This window comes from Apodemus sylvaticus, chromosome 2 (genome assembly GCF_947179515.1).
Source record: "Apodemus sylvaticus chromosome 2, mApoSyl1.1, whole genome shotgun sequence".
NCBI lineage: Eukaryota > Metazoa > Chordata > Mammalia > Rodentia > Muridae > Apodemus > Apodemus sylvaticus.
Window position 1 is genome coordinate 25,118,339 of NC_067473.1, and position 20,222 is coordinate 25,138,560.

Consider the following 20,222-nt stretch of genomic DNA (forward strand, 5'->3'; position numbering starts at 1 on the left):
TTATACCAAGATACAGTTTATTAATTCTGGGTACTGTATGTTGTGTTTTCCTAATTTTTTCAGCTTCTTTATCCTTTCAATAAAAACAGCTACTGACTTTTTTAAGTTCATTATGAATCAAGAGACTTTCCCTGTAGGTGTTTATCAGGTATAGTTCTTATGTACATCTTTAGGAATCACTTAAGTATACTATCATATTATGTGTAAATAGCAATACTTTGACATTGTCCCTTACCTTTTGTATGCCCTTGATGTCATTTTGTTGTCTGATTGCTCTAGGTAGAAATTCATGGGCTATATTAAATAGATATGAGCTGCAGTCTCCATTCTAATAGAGTTCTATATTTTAGGAGTAGGAGAATATATGACAGCATGGAGAGAGTATGTCAGTGATTACATCCTAAAGTGTGTATCCATGGGAGAAGCTACATTATTCATACAAAAGACCATTGTCTTGTATACCCTAGTGGGCTTTGAAATTAGTCTGTAGCCTGGCTTCCTGGAGCTTACAGAGATCCATCTGTGGTTGTGAGGTCTATGTCTACAGGATAGGACAGAAAACCTGAATAAGTAATATGGTCTCAAAAGGGAGGAGTTACAAATAAATTTTTATTCATCAGAAATACATTTCAAAAACAGACTTTTAAAGATAATTACTATAAACAGTGAAAAACATAAAGAAAAAAAGCAATAACAATAATATATAATATCCAATAACATAACAAGTAACAAAACAGCAAAAAATCAAACAGCAGTCAAAACTCTAACAGTAAATTATATGAACCAGAGTTCTCTCACTACACTTTCAGCAACAGGGACTTAAAGTCTGTTTCTTCTCTTGGACATGTGTTGGCAGGGCAGTCACCTTAGTTCTCCCCCAAGGGGTATTGTTTGTACAGGAAAGGGAATAAATTCCTGAATTGATTGGCTCACTGGCTAGGTAGTTAGTGCCTATTCAACCTGAGGAGTTCAATTATGTGGTAGAAGACTCATCCAAGGAATTTTGTGGCTGTTGAGGATGGAGACCATCAGGGGCTTCCTGAAGTGGTAACTCATTCTGCAGGAGGCCCTCTTCCTGGGCTGTGGAAATTTCAGCTCTTGCTACACTCTCTGCATCCTAGAAGAGGAAGGCAGTTATTAAGACAGAGGCTTGTTGGGAACCTAAATGTCAGCTGTCAGGTTGCTGCCTCCCAACATCTCAACAAGAATGTGATCATTGATCTTTTAACTGACACCATTTCTGTTATAACTGCAGGCACAGCAAAATATCCAGCAACATTAGCCTATTACATGGGCTGACAAGCTGCTACTCATTTTTATCAGGGCACACCAAGAAATGGGCAATTGGAAGAGACCTCACTGGGTTACAGGAGGAAAGGAAAATGCCACATGCTACACAGATCAAAGACAAGGAGAATAACATATTTCTTATTACTGTTTGAATTTTAACACTTCAATTTGCTTCCCACTTGGGAAGTCACATGACCCTAGCGTGACCTCTGTCACAGGACCCACATTTTACCCAAAGCTCTGCAAAGCAGCCCACATATCATGAGCAGGTGTAGGAATGCTGCATGATATTGATCTATCACCCTTACTGGTCTTCAGAATAAAGAGGAGTAGAAAGGTATACTTGCCATATTTCAGCTTATCTCAAGAGGTTCACAACCCAGAATGTGCATAGCCCTAGCAATGACCAACTACATTCCATGAGGTGGGTGGCTGCTTGAGACTGTGCATTAGAATGGTGCTGTGTAAAAGCAAAGATGGATGCAGTGGGAAAATGTTATCAGTCAGTATAAGCCAGGCTGAGCTGCTTGTACCTACCTGATGTTGTTGGCCCTGGAGGATGCTAGTCTTGTCCTGTTCATCTTTAACATTCAGGTTCAAGTCAATCAGGTATTGCTGAATGATGGTCCAATCAGCATGTACTTTCTTGTTATCCTGCTTCAGTGTAACCAATCTCTTATTCATAATGTTCTTCTGCATCAGGAGCCGGCTGTGCAGGTTGCTAGAGACACAATCTTCATGGTAAGATCCTGCAGGCTCCTCCTCCCATTCCTACATCAAGGTCCTATTAACCCCAGCAGGACCTAGGTTCCCAGGAATACCTAATGCAATACTTCTCAATACATTCTTGAGAGGTACACAAACAGCAAATAGCAACTTGAGGGAAAAAATAAATGATTGCTGCAGCCCAAACACCAATAAGGTTGCATGTCTCTCCAAAGAACAAGGTATCTGAAAGTATCCATGACAGCCCAAAGCATTTCAGCAACATCAATTAGTAGGTGGCAGATACCCTCAATGCAGTCAGTAGAATCAAGAGGAGGGCATTGTATCCTTTTGTTAGATCACATTTAGCTCTGTAAAAGCATCCCTGAGCCCCACAGACCTAGAACTGTACCATAACCCTCTCATGATCTGAATCACTTCTAATGAGAGGCTCCTGATGATGCCTGGACAATGTTAGGATGAGTAACAGTCTCTTACAGACTTTGAAACTGACAGAAGTCCCAAGGCACAGTTATGGCTAAAAGGCAGAGGGATAGAATCAGACCTGCAGACTCTCCAGTCCAGGAACAAAGGAAGTCAGAAATGGCCATTGCATGCCTGGTGACCTCCATGAACAGTACTTACCGATAGAAGTTAATTTCTTTCTTGAGATCCTGGAAGGTCTGTTTGGCCTCAATGTTCTCCTTCTCTAAGGTGTGTAGAAATGTCATAATCTCCTTCTCCTTTAACTTTAATTTTTCATATAATGGATTTGGTGTGTAGTATGGCCTGTCCCCAGGAAGATAGAACTCCATGAACATGTGCTTTTTTTAAAACACCTTTTCAGAAACCAAGACACATACACATGTAATTATTTCATTTATTTATTTATTTATTTATTCATTCATTCATTCATTCATTCATTCATTCATTTATTTATATTTATATATCTTTTTTATTTTTGAGACAAGTTTTCTCTGTGTAGCCCTGGCTGTACTGCAACTCACTGTGTAGACAAGGCTGGCCTCAAACTCAGAAATCCATCTGCCACTGCTTTCCAAATGCTGGGAATACAGGTGTGTGCTACCATGGCCTGGCTGAAAATGTGTTTCTTTTTTTTTTTATTCCATATATTTTTATATTTACATTTCAAATGATTTCCCCTTTTCTGGCTTACCACTCCTCAAAACTCCCACAAGCCCTCTTCCCTCCCCCTACTCCCTCATCCACCCCTTTCCACTTCCCTGTTCTGGTATTGCCCCATACTGCTACTGCTTTCCACACCCAGGGGCCACCCCTCTGTTCTAAGAATACATGAACACAGACTGGATCTTGTACTCCCAGCACAGGAAGGTCAATTCCTGGATTCTACATGCTGGGATCTTTTTCATCTTTGGAAACTTTTTATCCTTTCCCAAGGACAGCATAAGCTATGTATCCAGATGGAGGGTGCCCTGGCTCCCTGTGTTTACTCATTAGCTCTGGAGGGGCAGTTGAGCCCCTTGTGCCCTCAATAGCCTAGGCCACAGGTCGTTGCCAACTAGACACCTGTGATTATATTTTCCCTGTTTTGACAACAGGGATTATGATTCCTGGATAACTAACACTTCAGAGGAGGACATTACACATAATCTTGAGATGAGACCAGACATAACCAATGCTTTATAATCTGCCCAAGAGGTGCAACTGTTTAGATAAATGTCCCCATAAAGATAAGGAACAGTGCTATTTAAAGTGGGGGCTCCCAGACATCAGGACTCACATCACCTTGAAACTGCATGCAAATCCTCAGTCCAATACACAGACCACAAGATTCCAAAGTGTGGAGGTAAATATAAAGAAACAAAACAGAAGCACTTGTATGCACACGTGGAAGCAAACAGACTCATAGACTGGCACACACACATTAGGAGAAAAGGACACAGAGCAAGAGAATGAGAAATAAAGACAGACAGAACTAGAGAGAACAGAATGAGAATCAGCAGAAATGTATGCAACATTACTGTCTTAGAGTACCCTGGATGTCACAGATCCCTGAGTTTAAAAGAGTAGAGAGAAATATAAGCATGCAAAAAATTAATTCACAAGAGACACCACAATCATGTGCACACACACATGCATACACACAGAAACAGATATACAAACATGTGTACACACATGTAAGGGAAAAAAGAGACAGAGTAACAGAAAGAGAGAGAGAGAGTGAATCAGAGACAGAAGCAGAGATAACATGAGATTCAGAAGAAATGCATGCAACACTACTGTCTCAGAGTATAAGTCACTCAGAGAAAGAGAAACAGGCAGAGCCTCAGGCGTCTAGTCAAGCGCTGAGATGAACAATGTGGGACCAGGCCCTTCCATCTGCATCTAGCAGTTTCTAGGACTCAGTCACCTGCCAGTCCAGTACAAACACTCACCACAAAATCTCAGCTCCTAGAACCTCACAAAAGCACCTCCTTTCAAGGGCTTTCCAAAAGCACTCTGGGAACATACTGACCATTGCCTCTATCCCTGAATTCTTCACTCAGACCAAAAGTCCCACTTTTGACCTGGAGGAAGCAAAAGAGTCCATTTCCCATCTTACTCCTGACAAAGCTTCAGGTTCTGCCTCTCCTCTAAGAAGTATTTAGGGACATGAAGTTTGACCCAGGGATATTATGAAGATACATCTTCCTATGATCAACCGCCTTAAAAAGACAAGTGTGGCATTGACTCCAGATGAACACCACAGCATTTGGAGCAATGCATACCTCTTGTTCATGGCTCCCTCTGTGACATAGATCAAGCGATCTCTCAGCTCGTTTCTCTCTTGTGTAATGAGCTGCAGCTCTCTGGTCAGCCTCTTCTCTTCCTCCTTGGCCTGCTTCTTGCTTAGGACAGTTGCAGTGGATGATGTCTGCCTGCCAGCCCCTGTAGGTAAGAACACAAGTGAACTTAAATGTTGGTAATGCATAGAGTATAGACAGACTACTCTGAGGCCTATAAAGTAGACCACAGGCCTAGAACCCAGTGACTCCACACAGAGTTTCGTCCAGGCTTTAGATGCATCCTCAGTGGATCTCAGTTCTCCCATCACTCTATAGAGACTAGGAGATGTAAGCAGCCATGTGTGTCCTCTGTCTCCCTATGTATTCTTATGATGACCACAGAGATGGCTTCTCCTGGCTTATTACCAAATGCACAGAGTGCAACTTGGCTTCAGAGTCCTTAGTCCTCTGGTTTCACAAGTCACACTATAAATTCACTATTGACAAGTGAATTTCACTTGAGTGCTGTATGATGTTCAGATCTCCTATCTTGTTACTCTAGGCCCAGGAAATGGCCTTAAAACATCCTGCAGGGGGAGAACACACTGATTTCTTTCCTCTATTGAAACAACAGGCACTCCAGAAGTGGCCACAGTATGGAATCTCTGCTGGGTTTATCAACTCTGATAGGTCTTTGATTACAGTACAATTATTCCTGCCACCCACAACCAGTGGGAAAGCTAAGTTGGGAACTTTGAGAGAGAGGAAGTCAGAGTAGTTCTGAGAACAAGAGGTTATCAGCAGGGGCACAAATCTCTCCCTGGTACTATTGTCAGAGAAGCTGAAGCTAGAAGCATGGTAGTGAAAGCAGTGATGCCCTTCCCTAAATTGGTGTAGGTTAGATCCTCTGTGACTCCTGATGCTCTCATTCTGTCCCCAAGTAAAAACCACAATACTCAGTGAAAGTGAAGAATTGGAATTTGCTAGAAAGTCCAGCTCGGGCCACCCTGCCAGGAAGCTCAATATCCACTTCCCAGTACTTACTCCACATTCTCCAAGACCACCTCCTTTGTCCTTCATTACTCTCAGATGAAAGGCCAGCCCCCTTCCTCCTTTCTCTAGTCTCTCTCCTATCCACATTGGTTCTCCAAAATAGTTTTCTGAGCCGGGCAAACATGTCTATTAGTGTATCCTCTAGACACTGACTGAGAAACCTCAATGCTCTGCTGTTGCTACAACACTGGTGACATCACAGCTCATGCCAAGAACTCTCCGGAAGATTATAGAATGTTCAAGAAGGGACTCCTGATGTCGTGGGTTACATACAGCCCTTGGCTCCCGGCTAATGTTCTCCCTGTACTGAACATGAAGCTTAAGTTCTCTTTCCTAAAGACTCTCCTGGGGCATAGCCACTGAGCCCATCTTCCTTCCAAGGCCATGGTTTACTCTAGGCTTAATTGCCATCACCTCAGTAATCCCTGTGTTTCTAACTGAAGGTTTCCTTTTCAAACCCTTCTCATAAATGTCTCATCCTATCTCAAATTTTCCTCAATCAGCAATATGAACCTTTAAAATGTACTGAGAAACAACTCCAGTTCTAAAGTGCAGTCAAAAGTTCTCCTTTCTTTGGTACAGGTGCATGAAATTACATCCAGGCAGAGCCTGCAGGGCAGGTTAATATATGGATGTGTGTTAGGAGCTACACTCATGTTATCTTGTGCTTAGGTTTTTGAAAGCTGCCCCAAGATGACTTAACAGAGAGAGAGACAGGAGAGAGTGAGTGAGTGTGTGTTTGTGTGTGTGTGTGTGTGTGTGTGTGTGTGTGTGTGTGTGTGTGAGAGAGAGAGAGAGAGAGAGAGAGAGAGAGAGAGAGAGAGAGAGAGAGAGAGAGAGTGAGTTGCAGTCCTCATGGTTCTGGCAAGAGTCTGGAGATCAGTTGACAGAGGAAAATAAAATATTGGAGCCACCAATGGAAAGGCCCTCAGGCAGAGTATGAGAGTCTCATCTCTGCACCAGTGTCACCAAGGGAGGATTGGTAGTAGCCCTCTATAATCTATAAAATGAGATTATGTCAGAACAAAATAAAATAGTCAAAATTGGTAAGGGTTTATGAAAATATAATAGATGTATATTAGTGCACAGAGCAAGGGCCTCACATCTTGTGCTTGGGTTCATGATGGGCCCCACAAACCAGAAAAACACCTTTCCCAAATAAACAGGGATGGATTAATGAATGTAGACCATAATACTGATTGAACAGAACCACATATCAGATTTTGGGAGCTAAGCCATGGCTACAAACATCTATATTCATCAACTTCTAAAGCAAAAAACAAAAACAAACAAACAAACAAACAGAAAACCCAAATTACATGTAGCTTCTATGAAGTTATAGGAAGTGTCCAGTGCTCATTTCTGATTACGTCATTTTAGATATAAGAGTGTATATTGACCATTAATTTGATGGATCCTATGTAAATTTTGTTGAACATTATAAGTTTAACAAATATCATAAAGAACATAAGAGTATGTGTCAACATGACCTTCCTCTGAGACAAGTTATTTTTCTGTGTCAGTGATTTGGCAGGCACATTATAGCAGTAATCAAACTAGGGAGCTGACATAGAACAAAATGTCTGTACCTACACTGGTGGGTACACACCTCAGCATTAGAAAACCCAGGTCTCTGTCAGTGACTAGTCCTGTCCTACCATTCCTAGGAGCCCCACTTGTAAGCCTAACAACAGTAAAGTGGAAGCAGGATTATCTGAGGTGAAGGTTAGCCTGGGAGGCCAGGTAGAGGATGAAATGGAATTTTTAAGTCTCGGTTTCAGAGAAAACACTGAAACACACCCTCCATTCAAGGCCTCACCTACCAATCTTTGTCTATTTTAATGAATTTACCATTTTCTCTCTGCAAGTGTTTCTAGCTGGGAAGATGGAGAAGGGGAAATGTTCTTTCTTTTCTAAGGATTTTTTTTGCTCTTTCCCTGGGTTCACATTAAGGAATGAAAAAGGTTTATGGGACATATGGGGAGGGGGATCTGGGAAAGGGGAAATCATTTGGAATGTAACCAAAGAATATAGAAAATAAAAATATTAAAAAAAGAAACAATGAGAGTGTGTATCACCATCTGGACAACTGAGTATTATCCACTGCTGCTAGCATGATACTGTGCCAGTTACAATCTCTAGCTTTCCTGAGTGCCCTTGCCACATCACCACATATCAAGTGCTGAGGCCAAACCCCAGTGAACTTTTCGAGGGACTTGAAAGACACTATCAGAGATACTACCCTTCCTTGCCCTGAGAGTAAATCAAGCAGACACAATGTGAACTTAGTGGGATATTTAACCATACATGTTTGTCCCACCCCCACATTTCTGCATTCAATCCAGGGCAGAGTTCATGTACCTCTCTCCTAGCTTTATCTTGATATACTTCCCTAGTGCCCACATATTTTATAGATTTGGGTGTAGTCAAGCAATTGCTGCCCTCAGTAAGATGAGAAGAGTATGAATGTCAAGTGGCCACACTGTATTTGCTTCTACATATACATTGTTGAAAATAGAGCATAAGTGAGGAGTGGGACATCAGCACTGGTTCCTGGCCTTTGTGTGCCTAGACTGGTTCACAGGGAAGTTGGAAGGACAGTTTGGGATCCCCTGCAGGGACAGAGTGAGGTGCAATTGTCACTGAGAAGGCTGAGCAACACTGCTCAGGCCCCTCATTTCAGGTAACAAACACCTTTTCTGTTCTACTTCTAAGGAGCTCCTTTTGAGGCCACAGAACTTGTTTAAACATGGTAAGGTCATACAGAAATTTTTCATAAGGATACATTTTTTCTGAGAATTTTTTGTGCCATAGCATAACTGTAGCCAATTTGTTACTTGCTAGCCATCTATTTCATACTGTTGTTGTAACATGCCTTCAAGTCCTTCATGTAAAACAAAAGAAAAAAATCTTTATTCAGACCAGGGTCATGCTGTCCATGTACCATGTTATGTACTACATATTTTGAGGATTTTAATCAGGAAATTTCACATCTATATCCTTCACCTAGTACCCATCAAATCAAGGTCAATATGCATTATTATGTCTAAAATGGCTTGAGTCAGGGCCCTTTGCTTGTATGATGGTGCTCCCCCACGCACGCACCTTCTCCTCCCCTACTGCTTCAGCACTCCACTCCACTGGGGCATCAATCTTCAATGGGAGTAAGGGCCTCCCACCAGTTGAGACAAGGCCATTCCCTGCTGCAATGTCTCCTGCTCAGGTTTGAGCTGTTGCCCTCATGGGTCCATCGTGGGGGTGTGTATTCATCAAACCATCCCTGTTTAACTTAATTCAGTGTTCCTGTGGTTTGTTGGGTGACCCCTGGACACCAACCCTTCCCTTCAGCAACACCTAGGACAATGAACCAAGGTCAGGAATGGTGATATCTTGGCCTAAAATATGTGACAAAAGGAATGGATAATTTATCCCTTGTGATAAGGATCAAGAGTCTCCTTGGGGATCTTTTTGTCCTTGTTGGTCATGTGCAACAGCTTCAAGAGTCCAGTTCTGATTTTATTTAGGATCATGGTGTTCCCATCATAATTTCTATAGCAGAGAGAACATTGTTTACTTATGTTGCAGTGTATTCATTATCATTGTAAACCCCAAGATTGTGTTGTTTACCGAATACATTTTGTATGGTGTAGCTCAGACCTAGCACAGACCTTTAATCTAAGAGCTTTCTGTTTACTGTAAACAAGTACTTTATTGTCCTTTGGCTTAGCCCAATTACACACCTTTATTGCAGGGCAAACAAATGTCAATTCCAGGGCAAGAGGCAGAGCAAGGAACCAATTGAAATGGAATCAATATAACTAAACAAAAGGAAGGTTTTTAAGTTAAAAGATATTTAAAACAGTGTGGAGAGGGATAAAGAATGCTTTCCTTCTGGGAGGTCAGCAGGGTAGGAAAGTCAGCTGAGGGCTTTCCCTGATTCTCTGAGCTGGCAGGTTTCACCCCAGCATCTGGCTCCTGAGTCTTCATTGTTAAAATTAAATGGCTGGCATATGTGTATTGTTTTAAATGTATTTATTAATCTTTCCATTTGAATAAATCTCAAATGATATACCACTTCCTGGTTATGCCTCCAACGACCCCTCAAACCACATCTTCCCTTTCTCCCTCCCCTTTGCCTGTATGAGGGCCTCCCCTACTCACCCTTTCCTGCCCTACAGATTCAGCATCCCACTACCCTGGGGCATCAATCCTCCACAGGTTTCAGGGCCTCTCCTCCCATTGCTTTCAGGCAGGGCCATCCTCTGCTACAATGTATCTGGAGCTAAAGAGCCCTCCCTGTACACTCCTCTGTTTATGGTCTATTCACTGGGAACATTGGGTGATCCTGGCAATAGATGTTGTTCTTCCAGTGAGGTTACAATTCCCCTTGACCCTTCAGCTTTTCCCCTAACTTCCCCACCAGTTTTCCAGACCTGTCTTATGGATGGCACCAAGGGTAAGTTGCCTGCTGGACTTCCCTAAGAACCTTCACAAGAGGTTCCTATCTGCAAACATCTTTTGACCACACCATCAGTGTCTGGTTTGGTGTCCTCAATTATGATGGATCCCAATGTAGGGCAGCCCCTGGATGTCGCTTCCTTCTGTCTCTGCTCCATTTGTTGTCCCTGTTCTTACTTTGCTGAGGAACATTTATGGATTAAAATTTGGAAATGAGTGTGTGGTATTTAAGGAAGGGGGGGTCACAGGGTTGTTTAAGTGTGGAGGTATACCTATCCCATGGATGTGGTCTCTACAGGTTCTATTTTCCCCTTCTCTGCACATTTGGGCTAAAATCCTCCCCCTTGGGTCCTGGGAACCTCATGCTTCCTTGGTGTCTAGGTCCCTCACATGGCTAACCCAGTTCCTCATCCCCCCTGCTACATATTTTTGTTCCATTTCCAGACCCTCTTTCCTTCTCTCCTATCCTCTCCAGTACCTAATACTGCCCCTTATTTCCTCCCTCACCTCTCTCTCTCCCAGGTCTCCTCTACCTCCACCTCCCACCATCATCCTGTTACCCCCTCAGTGCAGGACTGAAGCAGCCATGCCCTGGACTCCCTTCCTTCTAAGATCCATAGTGTCTGTGGGGTATATCATAGACATTGTGAACTTTAGGACAAATATCAACTTTTCAGGAGACACATACCATTTGTGTTCCTTTGTGTGGCTTACCACACTCGGGATATTTTCTTTTTTTTTTTAATTTTTTTATTTGATATAATTTATTTACATTTCAAATCATTTCCCTTTTCTAGCCCCCCCACTCCCCGAAAGTCCCGTAAGCCCCCTTCTCTTCCCCTGTCCTCCTACCCACCCCTTCCCACTTCCCCGTTCTAGTTTTGCCGAATACTGTTTCACTGAGTCTTTCCAGAACCAGAGGCCACTCCTCCTTTCTTCTTGTACCTCATTTGATGTGTGGATTATGTTTTGGGTATTCCAGTTTTCTAGGTTAATATCCACTTATTAGTGAGTGCATACCATGATTCACCTTTTGAGTCTGGGTTACCTCACTTAGTATGATATTCTCTAGCTCCAGCCATTTGCCTAAGAATTTCATGAATTCATTGTTTCTAATGGCTGAATAGTACTCCATTGTGTAGATATACCACATTTTTTGCATCCACTCTTCTGTTGAGGGATACCTGGGTTCTTTCCAGCATCTGGCAATTATAGATAGGGCTGCTATGAACATAGTAGAGCATGTATCCTTATTACATGGTGGGGAGTCTTCTGGGTATATGCCCAGGAGTGGTAGAGCAGGATCTTCTGGAAGTGAGGTGCCCAGTTTTCGGAGGAACCGCCAGACTGCTTTCCAGAGTTGTTGGACCAATTTGCAACCCCACCAGCAGTGGAGGAGTGTTCCTCTTTCTCCACACCCTCTCCAACACCTGCTGTCTCCTGAATTTTTTTTTCTTTTAATTTTTTTTATTCGATATAATTTATTTACATTTCAAATGATTTCCCCTTTTCTAGCCCCCCCCACTCCACGAAAGTCCAGTAAGCCCCCTTCTCTTCCCTTGTCCTCCCACCCACCCCTTCCCACTTCCCCGTTCTGGTTTTGCCGAATACTGTTTCACTGAGTCTTTCCAGAACCAGGGGCAACTCCTCCTTTCTTCTTGTATCTCATTTGATGTGTAGATTATGTTTTGAGTATTCCAGTTTTCTAGGTTAATAACCACTTATTAGTGAGTGCATACCATGATTCACCTTTTGAGACTGGGTTACCTTACTTAGTATGATGTTCTCTAGCTCCATCCATTTGCCAAAGAATTTCATGAATTCATTGTTTCTAATGTCTGAATAGTACTCCATTGTGTAGATATACCACATTTTTTTGCATCCACTCTTCTGTTGAGGGATACCTGGGTTCTTTCCAGCATCTGGCAATTATAAATAGGGCTGCTATGAACATAGTAGAGCATGTATCCTTATTACATGGTGGGGAATCCTCTGGATATATGCCCAGGAGTGGTATAGCAGGATCCTCTGGAAGTGAGGTGCCCAGTTTTCGGAGGAACCGCCAGACTGATTTCCAGAGTGGTTGTACCAATTTGCAACCCCACCAGCAGTGGAGGAGTGTTCCTCTTTCTTCACACCCTCTCCAACACCTGCTGTCTCCTGAATTTTTAAACTTAGCCATTCTGACTGGTATAAGATGAAATCTTAGGGTTGTTTTGATTTGCATTTCCCTAATGACTAATGAAGTTGAGCATTTTTTAAGATGCTTCTCTGCCATCCGAAGTTCTTCAGGTGAGAATTCTTTGTTTAACTCTGTACCCCATTTTTTAATAGGGTTGTTCGGTTTTCTGGAGTCTAACTTCTTGAGTTCTTTATATATATTGGATATTAGCCCTCTATCCGATGTAGGATTGGTGAAGATCTTTTCCCAATTTGTTGGTTGCCGATCTGTCCTCTTGATGGTGTCCTTTGCTTTACAGAAACTCTGTAACCTTATGAGGTCTCATTTGTCAATTATTGCTCTTAGAGCATACGCTATTGGTGTTCTGTTCATAAACTTTCTCCCTGTACCGATGTCCTCAAGGGTCTTCCCCAGTTTCTTTTCTATTATCTTCAGAGTGTCTGGCTTTATGTGGAGGTCCTTGATCCATTTGGATTTGAGCTTAGTACAAGGAGACAAGGATGGATAAATTCGCATTCTTCTGCATGCTGACCTCCAGTTGAACCAGCACCATTTGTTGAAAAGGCTATCTTTTTTTTCCATTGGATGTTTTCAGCCTCTTTGTCGAGGATCAAGTGGCCATAGGTGTGTGGGTTCATTTCTGGATCTTCAATCCTGTTCCATTGATCGTCCTGCCTGTCACTGTACCAATACCATGCAGTTTTTAACACTATTGCTCTGTAGTATTGCTTGAGGTCAGGGATACTGATTCCCCCAGATTTTCTTTTGTTGCTGAGAATAGTTTTAGCTATCCTGGGTTTTTTGTTGTTCCAGATGAATTTGATAATTGCTCTTTCTAACTCTGTGAAGAATTGAGTTGGGATTTTGATGGGTATTGCATTGAATCTGTATAGTGCTTTAGGCAAAATGGCCATTTTAACTATATTGATTCTACCGATCCATGAGCATGGGAGGTTTTCCCATTTTTTGAGGTCTTCTTCCATTTCCTTCTTCAGAATCTTGAAGTTCTTGTCATACAGATCTTTCACATGTTTGGTAAGAGTCACCACAAGATACTTTATACTGTTTGTGGCTATTGTGAAGGGGGTCATTTCCCTAATTTCTTTCTCATCCTGCTTATCCTTTGAGTATAGGAAGGCCACTGATTTGCTTGAGTTGATTTAATAACCTGCCACTTTGCTGAAGTTGTTTATCAGCTGTAGGAGCTCTCTAGTGGAGTTCTTTGGGTCACTTAGGTAGACGATCATGTCGTCTGCAAATAATGATAGTTTGACTTCTTCCTTTCCAATTTGTATCCCTTTGACCTCCTTATGTTGTCGAATTGCCCCAGCTAGTACCTCAAGTACAATATTGAAAAGATAAGGAGAAAGGGGGCAGCCTTGTCTAGTCCCTAATTTCAGTGGAATTGCTTCAAGTTTCTCTCCATTTAGTTTGATGCTGGCTACCGGTTTGCTGTATATTGCTTTTACTATGTTTAGGTATGGTCCTTGAATTCCTGTTCTCTACAAGACTTTAAGCATGAAAGGATGCTGAATTTTGTCAAATGCTTTTTCAGCATCCAATGAAATGACCATGTGGTTTTGTTCTTTGAATTTGTTTATGTATTGGATTGTATTGATGGATTTCCGTATATTGAACCAACCCTGCATTCCCGGGATAAAGCCTACTTGATCATGGTGGATGATCGTTTTGATGTGTTCTTGGATTTGGTTGGCAAGAATTTTATTGAGTATTTTTGCATCGATGTTCATAAGGGAAATTGGTCTGAAGTTCTCTTTCTTTGTTGGATCTTTTTGTGCCTTTGTTATCAGCGTAATTGTGGCTTCGTAGAAGGAATTGGGTAGTGTTCCTTCTGTTTCTATTTTGTGGAATAGTTTGAAGAGTATTGGTGTTAACTTTTCTTTGAAGGTCTGGTAGAATTCTGCACTGAAGCCATCTGGTCCTGTGCTTTTTTTGGTTGGAAGACTTTCTATGACTCCTTCTATTTCTTTAGGCATTATGGGACTGTTTAAATGGTCTAGCTGGTCCTGATTTAATTTTGGTATTTGGTATCTGTCAAGGAAATTGTCCATTTCCTCCAGATTCTCCAGTTGTGTTGAGTACAGGCTCTTGTAGTAGGATCTGATGATTTTTTGGATTTCCTCAGTTTCCGTTGTTATATCTCCCTTTTCATTTTTAAGTTTGTTAATTTGGATACTTTCTCTGTGCCCTTTGGTCAGACTGGCTAAGGGTTTATCTATCTTGTTGATTTTCTCAAAGAACCAGCTCCTGGTTTTGTTGATTTTTTGTATGGTTCTCTTTGTTTCTACTTGATTGATTTCGGCCCTGAGTTTGATGATTTCCTGCCTTCTACTCCTCCTGGGTGAAATAGCTTCTTTTTGTTCTAGGGCTTTCAGGTGTGTCATTAAGCTGGTAATGTATGCTCTCTCCATTTTCTTTTTGGAGGCACTCAGGGCTATGAGTTTTCCTCTTAGCACTGCTTTCATTGTGTCCCATAGATTTGGGTATGTTGTGTTTTCATTTTCATTGTGTTCTAAAATGTCTTTAATTTCTTTCTTTATTTCTTCCTTGACCAAGGTATCATTGAGTAGAGTATTGTTCAGTTTCCACGTGTGAGTTTTCTGTTGTTTCTGTTGCTATTGAAGACCACTTTTACTCCATAGTGATCAGATAGGAGGCATGGGATTAGTTCTATCTTCTTATATTTGTTGAGGTCTGTCTTGTGACCAATTATATGGTTGATTTTGGAGAAGGTACCATGAGGTGCTGAGAAAAAGGTATATTCTTTTGTTTTAGGATAGAATGTTCTATATATATCTGTTAAGTCTAATTGGTCCAAAGCTTCAATTAGTTTCATTGTGTCCCTGTTTAGTTTCTGTTTTCCTGATCGGTCCATTGAGGAAAGTGCAGTGTTGAAGTCACCCACAATTATTGTGTTAGGTACAATGTGTGCTTTTAGTTTTAATAAAGTTTCTTTTACGAAAGAGGGTGCCCTTGCATTTGGGGCATAGATGTTCAGGATTGACAGTTCTTCTTTTTGTATTTTTCCTTTGACCAGCAAGAAGTGTCCCTCAGGGTCTCTTTTGATGACTTTGGGTTGAAAGTCAATTTTATCTGATATTAAAATGTCTACTCCAGCTTGTTTCCTGAGACCATTTGCTTGTAAAATTGTCTTCCAGCCTTTTACTCTAAGGTAGTGTTTGTCTTTGACCCTGAGGTGTGTTTCCTGTAAGCAGCAAAATGTAGGGTCCTGTTTACGTATCCATTCAGTTAGTCTGTATCTTTTTATTGGGGCATTAAGTCCATTGATGTTAAGAGATATTAAGGAATAGTGATTATTACTTCCTATCATTTTTGACGTTATTTTTTTAAATTTGAATGCTTAACTTCTTTTGGGTTTGATGAAAGGTTACTATCTTGCTTTTTCCAGGGTGAAGTTTCCCTCCTTGTATTGGTGTTGTCCTCCTATTATCCTTTTTAGGGCCGGGTTTATGGATAGATATTGGGTAAACTTGGTTTTGTCATGAAATATCTTAGTTTCTCCATCTATGGTGATTGAGAGTTTTGCTGGATATAGTAGTTTTGGTTGGCATTTGTGTTCTCTTAGAGTCTGCATGAGATCTGCCCAGGACCTTCTAGCCTTCATAGTCTCAGGTGAAAAGTCTGCTGTGATTCTGATAGGTCTTCCTTTATATGTTACTTGGCCTTTTTCTCTTACTGCCTTTAGTATTCTTTCTTTGTTTAGAACATTTGGTGTTTTGATTATTATGTGACGGGAAGTATTTCTATTCTGGTCCAGTCTGTTTGGAGTTCTGTAGGCTTCTTGTATATTCATGAGCACCTCTCTCTTTAGGTTAGGTAAGTTTTCTTCCATAATTTTATTGAAGATATTTGCTGGCCCTTTAAGTTGTAAATCTTCACTCTCATCTATGCCTATAATCCTTAGGTTTGGTCTTCTCATTGTGTCCTGGATTTCCTGGATATTTTGGGTTACAAGCTTTTTGCATTTTGCATTTTCTTTAACTGTTGAGTCCATGGTTTCTATGGAATCTTCAGCATCTGAGATTCTTTCTTCTATCTCTTGTATTCTGTTGTTGATATTTGCATCTCTGTCCCCTGATTTCTTCCCAAGGCTTTCTATCTCCAAAGTTGGCGCAGGAAAGGCACCGCACAACTGCAGCTGCTTTCTGTCCAGCTGGTCAGCGAAGGTCAGTGGTCGTGGGCGCAGGGCCTAACTGGACCCTGTGTCGCCTTGGTTCCACTGCTGATGGCCCTTCAGCTGGACCAGCCACTGCTGCACTGCCGCCGCTGCCGCCGCCCTCCCCTATCAGGATATTTTCTATACCGTCCATTTGCCTGCAAATTGTATGAAGTCATTGGTTTTTTAATTGCTTAGTAGTACTCCATTCAGTAACCGTACATTCTGTATCCATTCTTCCATAGGGACATCTGGGTTCTTTCTGGCTTCTGATTATTATCAATAAGGCTGCTACGAACATAGGCGACTATGTGTCCTTTTTATATGTCAGAACAATTTTGGGTATATGCCCAGAAGTGATATAGCTGGGTGTTCAGGTAAAACCATTTCCAATTTTCATTGGAATCACCAGATTGATTTCTTCTTATTCAGAAGTAGAATCCACTGTTGACTTTGGAAGCATCCTTATGATTTAAGAAGCATGTGTATGCTGCTCAGGAGGAACTAGTGGGAAAGATTACTAGGATGTGCAATACTAGAAACCTGTTTTAGTTGGCCTTAAGCTATGCACATGATCACACCTTGTTGCATCAGGCTTTTATCTTAGAGCTTCCTTCTCTGACCGCTCTCGAACTATTCTATTGCAGACTTGCATCTCTGACTCGGACCCTCAGATGCATACCCCAGGGTGCTAGGGTTTTACAGTCCACATCTGCCGATGGCATTCATCCTCCCTGGAAGCCTGTCCTAAAGGAGTGGGATTACACTTCACCAGGGGTATTTGGAACAGGAACAACTTCCTGACTGATGGTTTCCTCCCATAGAATCTTTAAAAATAGAGTTGCTTCCTATTTGTCAGTTTTTGTGTCTTTTTTTTAATTGAATGAAAATACATAGGATACATTTTTTCAAGACTCACTTTGTGAATTTATATTTTTGTGTTGTTAACAGGAGACAGCTTTTTTACATATTCTAATTACAAACATCTTAGAATACTTCAATTTTTTTCCCCTAACAATATAGCATACAGCAATGTCTTGCCCTTATCTCTTAAAGGACCCAAAAGTGCTTTAGCAAACTGAAGGAATAAGTGAGGAATATTATGTTTATGGGACAACAAATTATTGACCATCAATAATATATTCTCATCATTATCTATTTGGGACAAACCCTGAAGGGCCCAGAATTGAATTTGAAAAGTTAGTCTTTGCCTTCCCCTCCACCCCTCAGCTGGCCAGGCGAGTGAAAGCATCTGGGCAGCAGCGGTGAAGGTGGACACAGCCTGAGGGAGAGGCGGGCAGGGCAGAGTGTGGTCAGGGAGGGCCGTGCCAGCTGAGGGGTGTCCATGGCATGAGGCCCCCAGTGTGGCGTGGCCGAGGCCTGAGGAAGGCCATGTGTGGGTTGTGCAGACCCTCAGTCACTGCTTGCTGCCCTTAGAGGCCTTAGACTGTGAGCGCAGGGCAGGCACAGTGCTTGACTCAGAGCGCCAGGCCAGGTGGCACAGCTGAGCAGCTGAGATGTCAATGCTGAGCTGTGGCGGCTGGTCAGGATCCTGCTGCTGGGTGCAGGCTAGAGCGGCAAGTCGACCTTTCTCAAGCAGATGTGTATCAACCATGGCCCGGAGTTTGAACAGAAGGCGCTGCTGGAGTTCCTCTACACCATCCATCTTCAACAACTTCCTTAAGATTACTTTGATCTCTGCAGTTCCCCAACTGAGGCTTTCCTCTCAGAAGATTCTAGCTGTGGTCCTGAGACTTGAGATCCTCATGCCAGAACAGACAAGGAGGTATGCACTGGCTGCAAACTTAATGGTGAGGCCCAAGGATGCTTGTAGACCCTCGGGACAAGCTCAGCATTCCCTGGCAGCACTCTGAGAAGGAGAATCAGGATCAGGGATGTTTCTGATGGCCTTGAGAACAAGGCAGGCCTGCCTGTGGAGCCTGCCACCTTCCAGCTCCTTGTGTCAGTGCTGTGTGCACTCTGGAGAGACTCAGGGATCAGGGAAGCCTTCAGCAGAAGTGAGTTACAGCTGGGTGAATCAGTGAAGTACTTCCTGGATAACCTAGATTGGATTTGCCAACTGAACTACTTCCCCAGTAAACAAGACATCCTGCTGGCTAGAAAGGCCAAGGGAATCATTGAACTTGACTTTATTATAAAGAAAATCTCATTTAAGATGGTGGATGTGGGCGGCCAGAGGTTGCAGCACCAGAAGTGTTTCCAGTGCTTCCATGGGACTACATCCATCCTGTTCATGGACTCCTCAAGTGAGTACGACCAGGTCCTCATGGAGGGCAGGTGCACCATCCTGCTGATGGAGTCTATGAACATCTTCGAGACCACTGTCAACAACAATCTCTTCTTCAATATCTCTTCATCCTCTTCCTCAACAAGATGGACCTCCTGATGAAGAAGGTGAAGTCGGTGAGTATTAAGAAACACTTTCCAGATTTCAAGGGTGACCCCTCAGGGCTGGAGGATGTCCAGCACTACCTAGTACAGTGCTTTGACAGGAACACAGGAACTAATCAAGCCCCCGATCCACCACTTCACCACTACCATAGACACCTGTCACCTGCATGGACCTGCAGTGGGCGAATCAAATCCACACCATCCAATCAATACCTGGCCCAAGAATGCTGGACTACCAGTCACACCAGCGAACTCCAGGCAAGAGGACATTGGAGTGTCAGTGCTAGCTACTGAATCCTGAACTGTGAAACTACTGAATCCAAGCCATCATTCTGGTGTTGATCTGTAAAACATGAGAACACAGCTTTCTCTCTCCCTCCAGAAACTCCTCCTTGCTGACACAACTTAACCAGGATTCAGGTGTTTACAGACACACACCTGTGCTCCCTTTAATGACAGAAACACAACCCCAGCTGGTCTGTCTTGCAGATGACTCTTCCCTCTGTCATGCAGGTTCTCACTGAGTCCCTCTTCTGACACTAAGTCAGAAGCTTGGCCTCACATTAGGCTGTAGAAGGGCAAATGATGCAGCTAAACTCAGAGTGGCCAAGCTCCGTCCTCAGTGCCACCTCCCAAAGTGAACACACTGCCTTTAAGACCGTTCCAATGCCTTCTGAGTCTCTGTGCTCAGGCATATCAGGATGAGCAAAGAGACCAGGTCAGGGGTTCACACTTCCTACTGTAGAGAACAGGTGGGAGCTGTGACCCTGCCTTAGTGCCCCGGCAGCCACTCTCCATGGCTCCATGCCCAGCGTGCCTCAATATGGGAAGGTGGCCTCTGAAGCAGCTCTGGCCAGCCTGTGCACACATAGTGGTGCTCTCTACTCCTTCTCCTGTCCCTTCACAGCCCATGGCAAAGATGCATAACCAAGTGCCTTGTAGGTTGTCTTACTTGATGGTGTCCTGTAGTGTCCCCTGTCCTGGGCTCTGAAAGTGGCCAGAGATGCTCTGTAGGTCTAGAGCATCTTCAGTCTTGGCTTCTTCTTCTTCTTCTTCTTCTTCTTCTTCTTCTTCTTCTTCTTCTTCTTCTTCTTCTTCTTCTTCTTCTTCTTCTTCTTCTTCTTCTTCTTCTTCTTCTTTGTTGGTTTTTTGGAGACAGGTTTTCTCTGTATATCCC

At 42.6% G+C, this 20,222-nt stretch overlaps 1 protein-coding gene and 1 pseudogene across 1 annotated transcript; one reads left to right on the top strand and one right to left on the bottom strand.

Moving 5' to 3' along the window:
* Window positions 1-973: 973 nt before the first annotated feature.
* On the bottom strand, window positions 974-6,917 carry LOC127677284 (disks large homolog 5-like). Its single transcript, XM_052172389.1, has 6 exons — window positions 6,899-6,917; window positions 5,787-5,921; window positions 4,746-4,905; window positions 2,641-2,784; window positions 1,828-2,011; window positions 974-1,117 (listed from the first exon to the last, which is right to left on the bottom strand). Exons 1-6 carry the CDS (start codon window positions 6,915-6,917, stop codon window positions 974-976), a joined length of 786 nt encoding a protein of 261 aa, XP_052028349.1.
* Window positions 6,918-9,157: 2,240 nt separating this feature from the next.
* On the top strand, window positions 9,158-19,346 carry LOC127677285 (guanine nucleotide-binding protein subunit alpha-12-like; annotated as a pseudogene).
* Window positions 19,347-20,222: the final 876 nt, after the last annotated feature.

Bases quoted from the DNA above. Each gene is read 5' to 3' on its own strand.
- LOC127677284 (XM_052172389.1), bottom strand. The intron at 4,906-5,786 runs GTAAGTACTGGG...TCTTACCTACAG, and splicing joins GTGGTCTTGGAGAATGTGGA to GGGCTGGCAGGCAGACATCA. The intron at 1,118-1,827 runs GTAGGTACAAGC...TTCCTCTTCTAG, and splicing joins TCCAGGGCCAACAACATCAG to GATGCAGAGAGTGTAGCAAG.